General features: G+C 43.7%; 1 protein-coding gene across 1 annotated transcript in view; it reads right to left on the bottom strand.

Annotated features, from left to right (window-relative positions):
* Positions 1-3,952: 3,952 nt before the first annotated feature.
* The window catches only part of LOC141512451 (uncharacterized), a 72,480-nt gene continuing 70,087 nt past the window's right edge, over positions 3,953-6,345 (bottom strand). Inside the window, 1 exon segment of the mRNA XM_074221408.1 lies at positions 3,953-5,041. Within this exon segment, the coding sequence (XP_074077509.1) occupies positions 4,224-5,041 (818 nt within the window). The 3' untranslated portion in view covers positions 3,953-4,223.

The raw sequence follows: 6,345 nt of genomic DNA, 5'->3' as shown, positions 1-6,345 counted from the left end.
AGCCGGAGACTTCCCGCCCCCCCCCGGCCCGGCTCCTCAGTGCCCCCCACCCCGCGGAGCTGTCCGAGGCTCCTGGTTCTGATCCGAACGGGCTCCTCCGGCCCCGGCAGTCTGGGGGTGCAGCCGCGCCCCGCTCGGAGCCCCTGGGGGCGCCCCCGGAGGAGAGCCCGGGCTCCCTCGCACCCCGTCGGCCGCGGCCCGGGGCGTCGTGACAGGGGGTGCGTCGTGCCTCGCAGCGCCCCGGGCCGCGGGGGGTGAACGCATTGTTTCGGGGGTGCTGCCCCGGCACCGTCCGAAGTCTCCCCTTAGTGGTAGGAAGGGCGAAGTCGCGGGGGCCAGGGGCTCTCGGGGATGGCACGGCGTTTGGAGGCCCAGGAGGGGCTCTGACTGAAACCTTGTTTGTGGGAGCACTGCTGGGCCAGGCCTGGGTGTCCGTCCTCCACTGCCCGTCCTGGACATGTGTCTCCCGCTGCCGCCACTCGTCATGGTGGCCTCGCAGAGCCGGACACCTCGGAGGGGACGTGCCTTCCTTGAGATTACTGACCACGAATCCTATATCTTCCCCTTTGGAAGTGGACAGTAATCCGCCTTCCCCATGAAAGCTCACCAGATCCCTGAAGCTAGCCACCAAGTCTTCTGTCCTCTCCCCCCCCCCCCCCATTCTTTTCCTTTACTAGGCTGACTAGCCTTAGTTTCTTCATCTGATCCTTTGAAGTACATATTAACTGTGAAATCCCCGCATAAAAGGGGTCCTTGACACTTTTCTGGACCCCAAGAAATTCCCCAGAAATATCAGTTTGGCCAGGCGCCTTTAGGTCTGGGAACATACTGACAGGACAAATATTGGATGCTCTGGGGAGTCACCAGATACACCATAACTTTATCTGAGCCTTATTAACCTCATCCTTTTGTATCTGCAAATTCCTGATTCCTCCCAAGGCCGGCCTCCCCTTCCCTCTATACATGCAGCTGGAACCATAAGATTAAATTCCACTGGCCCTAAACCTGTGGGAAGCCTGTATGTGACTGCTATGGGAAACATGCTAAGACATAAAGACCCTGACGCACTTCCATCCTTTACTGGCCTCCTATCTATACTAAGCCATCTGTTTTGCATAAGTTTGCAATTGTCTGACAAGGAAATATATCTAACTGCTATCTCAGCTTCTGTATCCTGCTTGCTCACAATACCACCCCCCCGAAAAATGCTATAAAAACCCTATCCTCTGAACACTGAGCCACTCTCTGAGTTGGGTGATCCTGACACCCCAGGGAGCCCCTGGGTATTAAAGGATCTCCAATTCAAACATTATCAAATTTTGGTCTCCTTGCTTTTGGGGGTACAACATTTGGAGGTCCCAGCAAGGTTGCCAACACAGCAGGATCCAAAAAGTTTAGGATTAATGCCTCTTTGGGGAGCTGGCCCCTGACGAAGTTCCAGGGCCCCGACACTCAGGATTCTTAGGCTTAGTACATAGCCTACCTCTGCTGAGCCTCTATTCCAAACCCTGTGGAGATTTGAACAAGAGACCTTATAAGGTAAGATGTTTGTCTAGCTATCCTGGGGAGGGGACAGGCACAGAAGTCTTTCCTCCAGGGCTCTAGAAACCCCTTTCAGTAATGGGGTCTTCTCAATCTAAGAACACCCCCTTGGGCTGCCTTCTTGACCATTTTTGAGGATGCTTTTGCACATCATGATTATAGGACAAAGAAAATGAAAACTGTTTTGTACTAACAAGTGGCCAAACCTTGTCGTGGGTTGGCCCTCAGAAGGGACTTTTGAAGATCCAATTGAGGATGCTGTGGAGGGCTGTTACTGGGGCCCCAGGTTATCCTGACCAATTCCATACATTGACATGTGGTTAACCCTTGTGCTCCACCCTCCCCCTTGGCTTAAGCATTGTACCCTGTAGAAAGGTATTCACATCCCAGTGGCTCAGCCTAAACCTAAGCCATGTAGAAAAACCCCTTATTCTGCAGACTCCCCAAGACATGGAGGGAGCTCCCCCTTACTGCTCCCAGTGTGGTACCTGTCCCCTGAATTACCCACTCGTCTGCCTTCTCCAATTTCTTCAGCTTCCTCAGGTCCTTGGTCCCTCCTGACACTCCTAGTGGAGTTCGATACCAGCCTGGACAAGCAGCCCCACTGCCTCCTAGCCCCATCCTACCCCTTTGAGAGACTGCTAACTTGGAATGTACCCCTTTCCTAGCCTACATTCCCTTTCAACTAGCAATATCTACAATTGGAAAGCCCCAAACCCCCCATTCCCTGAAAAACAGTAACTCTTATCGACCTTGACTTGTCTTTCATACCCATTGCCCTACTTGGGACAATTGCCAGCAGTTGCTTACTACTTTATTTACAACAGAGGAAAAGGATAGAATTAGACAAGAGGCCCATAAGACCTTTTTGGGCCCTAGGGTTGGCTTGGTAGAACATAGGAATCAGGTGGATGGAGCCTTTCCCTCCACCCAACCTCAGTGGGACCACAACACTCATCAGGGCCAGGCTGCCCTCGCTACCTATTATAGATATTTTCGATGAGGCCTGAAGACAGCTGCTTGAAAGCCCACCAATGTGTCCAAAGTTTCCAAAGTTCTTCAGGGCCCACAAGATTCTCCAGGAGCATTCTTGCAGCGCCTCTATGAAGTTTACTGTGCTTACACACTTATTGACCCAGAAGCTGCTGAAAACTCTCCTGCTCTGAACAGAGCGTTTGTTGCCCAAACACACACCCCCACCCCATCAAAAAGAACTTGGAAAAACAGGATTTGAAGCAATGAAAATGTCACAGCTGGTTGAGATAGCTCAGTTTTTAATGCCACGGTAGCCCCAACTGGTGCAAAGGGGAAGAAAGTGGCAAACATGGTTGTAGCTTCTAAAAAAATTAATTGGTGATTTGATTGGTATGGCACTGCATAAGTAATTTAATGTATGTAGATTTGCCATTTGTTTTTGTGTTAGCTCATCTTGACCATGAGCACCTGACATTTTTCCAATTCTGTAGCTCTGATTTGATTTGTTTGAGAAGTGCTTTGTAATTGTGTTCATCCAGTTGTCTTGGGAGGTAGTTTCCCAAGTTACTTTAAATGAAATGTCTCTTTCTAACTCTTGCACTTGGGCTTTGTTGTTCATATACAGGACCTTTGATGATTTATGTGGCTTTACTTTAGATCTTGCTACTTTGCTGAATTTGTTAATCATTTCACATAGCTTTTTAGATGATTTTCTAGGCTTCTTTAAGTATCTGGTGGACATTTTCTGCAAAGGGACAGTTTACAGTGTTTACCATCATTTCCTTAAGCTAAAGAAAATTCAAATAACAAAGTTAGTTTTATAAATGAAGTTTAATACTCCAGGATCTTACTAGACCCCATGGGTGGAAGACCTTGAGAATACCAAAACAGCACTAAGTGAATAATATTAATAGAATTTTAGGAAAGGACCATAAAACTTTTGTCAGCCAACCATTCAGGTTACACATTTGTAGATAAAGATGTCATTCATAACATTATGAATCTCTAACCCATCCAAAAGGTCTGTTCTATAATAGAACTGACAAAGTCCAATTAGCCTCAAGATCTCCTCTTCTACCAAAGTTCATAAGAATTTATTCAGTCTCTTATCTAGATAACCAGGAGAGTTTCTGGCCTTGTAAGGATGGCCTTTAATCTTGACTGTTGACACAATTTAAAAGCCAATCTTGCAGATACACATTAGAGGACTAAGCTTTTCCACACAAAGCCTGCCTTCAAATTGATCTAGAGATACAGACCTTGTATAAGGGCAGAGGTGAACATTCCAGACATACAGAAGCTCGATTAGAGGCTGAGAGAACAAGTTTTGCAGAAATATTTAAGAATAAATTACAGTATAACAGATTAGACAGCAGGTAGGGAATATATGCTGTGTGGATTGACCCATCCTCTGGACACTCATAAGAGTCAGATCTTCACTGGGTAAAAATGTAAAGGCCTTCATGGAAAGAAGTTTATTTCTACCTTTTGGGGTGTTGTATAGCTTATTTTTACTAAAAGTTTCAACTTGTATATTTGGGGAGAACTGGCAAGACCTAAAAGCAGGTCATATTTCCTGGATCATCTCTGTTAAAAATTCATCTCAAAAATCTCTCCAAAGAGGATTGACTTATTGAAGGAATTTTCATAATTGCAGTTTAGAGGAAGACCCACAAATGTCAAGGGAAATCGGAGAGGGCACCATTTTAGCATTCTTCAAACTTGAAAAATCCAACCTTTTCATATTGATTACATTCATAAGGTTTCTCTCTAGTGTGGATTCTCCGATGTAGGGCAAGAGTAGAGCCACGACTGAAAGTCTTTCCACATTGCTTACATTTATGAGATTTCTCTCCAGTGTGGGTTTTCTGATGTGCAGCAAGGTGGGTGCTCCGTGTGAAAGCCTTTCCACATTGATTACATTCATAAGGTTTCTCTCCAGTATGGATTCTTTGATGTACAGCAAGACTGGAGCTCTGTGTAAAAGTTGTTCCACACTGATTACATTCATAAGGTTTCTCTCCAGTGTGGATTCTCCAATGTACAGCAAGATGGCTGCTCTTTATGAAACCCTTTCCACATAGATTACATTTATAAGGTTTTTCTCCAGTGTGGATTCTTTGATGTACAGCAAGACCAGAGCTCTGTGCAAAAGCCTTTCCACATTGATTACATTCAAAAGATTTCTCTCCAGTATGGATTCTCTGATGTTTAGCAAGATTGGTGATCTCTCTGAAAGTTTTTTCACACTGATTACATTCATAAGGTTTCTCTCCAGTGTGGATTCTCTGATGTACAGCAAGACTGTAGCTTTTTGCAAAAGTCTTTCCACATTGATTACATTCATAAGGTTTTTCTCCACTGTGGATTCTCTGATGTACAACAAGATGGCTACTTTGTGTGAAAGCCTTTCCACATTGATTACATTCATAAGGTTTCTCTCCACTGTGGATTCTCTGATGCACAGCAAGATGGCTGCTCTGTCTGAAAGTCTTTCCACATTGATTACATTCATAAGGTTTCTCTTCACTGTGGATTCTCTTAGGTCTAGTAATACTAGAACACTTTCTGAAAGTTTTTTGATGTTGAGTGTATTTATATTCTTTCTCAACAATGTGGGTTCTCCGATGTTTACCCAGATAAGCCCTCTCTTCACTATAATAAGAATAGTCATTCCAAGATGTCATTTTCAGATTTGTCCTCCTCTCCTCATCAAACCTGGTTCCATCTGTTGGAAACAACACACATACACACACACACAAATATAAATACATCCTCTTCTTTCTATTGGAAGACAGTAAAGTGACAGACATTCAACTTATCAAGTCAAATAAAAAGAGGTTCCAAACGTACTTGAACAGAATCAATCATTTAAAAATGCTGTTTCTTAAACCTATAGGACAACTGAATGCACAAATAATTCCACACATGATTGTGTTGGATCCTCACAAGAAACCTGAGGCAACTGCAGAGTTAGCTTTGTTATTATACTCTACAAGTGGGACATGAGGTCTGAATGGCCAAGTGAACTGACCCCAATCGTAGCACCAAAGATTAGAACTCAAACCTGGTGACATCCACTGCACCAGACAGGATGTTCTCCTTTGAACTTTGAATCCTTTCTTCAAGTCAATTTGCATGATGCCAATTTTGTTCTTTTCTAAATAGGGGATTATCCTACTATTCAGTATAGACTAGTTTTGATGCCTTCTTGCCTAGTGATTTGGTATAAATTTCAAGTCATTCTAAGACCAAGATTATTCTTCTCCATTGTCTTGTAATAATTTTCAATGTTACCTATCAAAAATTTATGCAGATCTCCTTGGTATTGTGTCAGTAATTTTAGATAGACTCACAATTTATCTCATTCCACTATATATACAATATTTATCTATTCATGTTTAAATGCCTAATGTAAATTCTCTGCTGAGTTCGTTCAACATGATACTTTGGTTACTGAAGAGGTATGAATGTCAATGCTAGATTCTGATTTTCTTCATCTGAGGTCAAGTTAGATTCTTTCCTAGCCCATTTCGAGCTCCAGATCTCAGATATCCACAGAACCTTGCTTGATTTCTCTCACTACACCAGGGCGCTTCCTCCTTCACCAACATTGTTGTAACTAGATCTTATAAGCAATATCATCAGTAGATCAATATCCTACAGATGGCTATTTTCCTACAGGACAGTTGACAGGTCCCTGATCAAGATCACTAGCCAGTATCTGTAAACATCATGAATTATCGCATAGGAATAGAGACAATAGAAATCAAATCTTTCTCATTGTTATTATTCTTTGCTTATTTTTTCATTCTATACCTATCCTAC

The sequence above is a fragment of the Macrotis lagotis genome, chromosome 1 (assembly GCF_037893015.1).
Source record: "Macrotis lagotis isolate mMagLag1 chromosome 1, bilby.v1.9.chrom.fasta, whole genome shotgun sequence".
Taxonomy (NCBI): Eukaryota; Metazoa; Chordata; class Mammalia; order Peramelemorphia; family Peramelidae; genus Macrotis; species Macrotis lagotis.
Note: the sequence above shows the minus strand (reverse complement) of the source record. Positions and strands in the feature narration are given on the sequence as shown.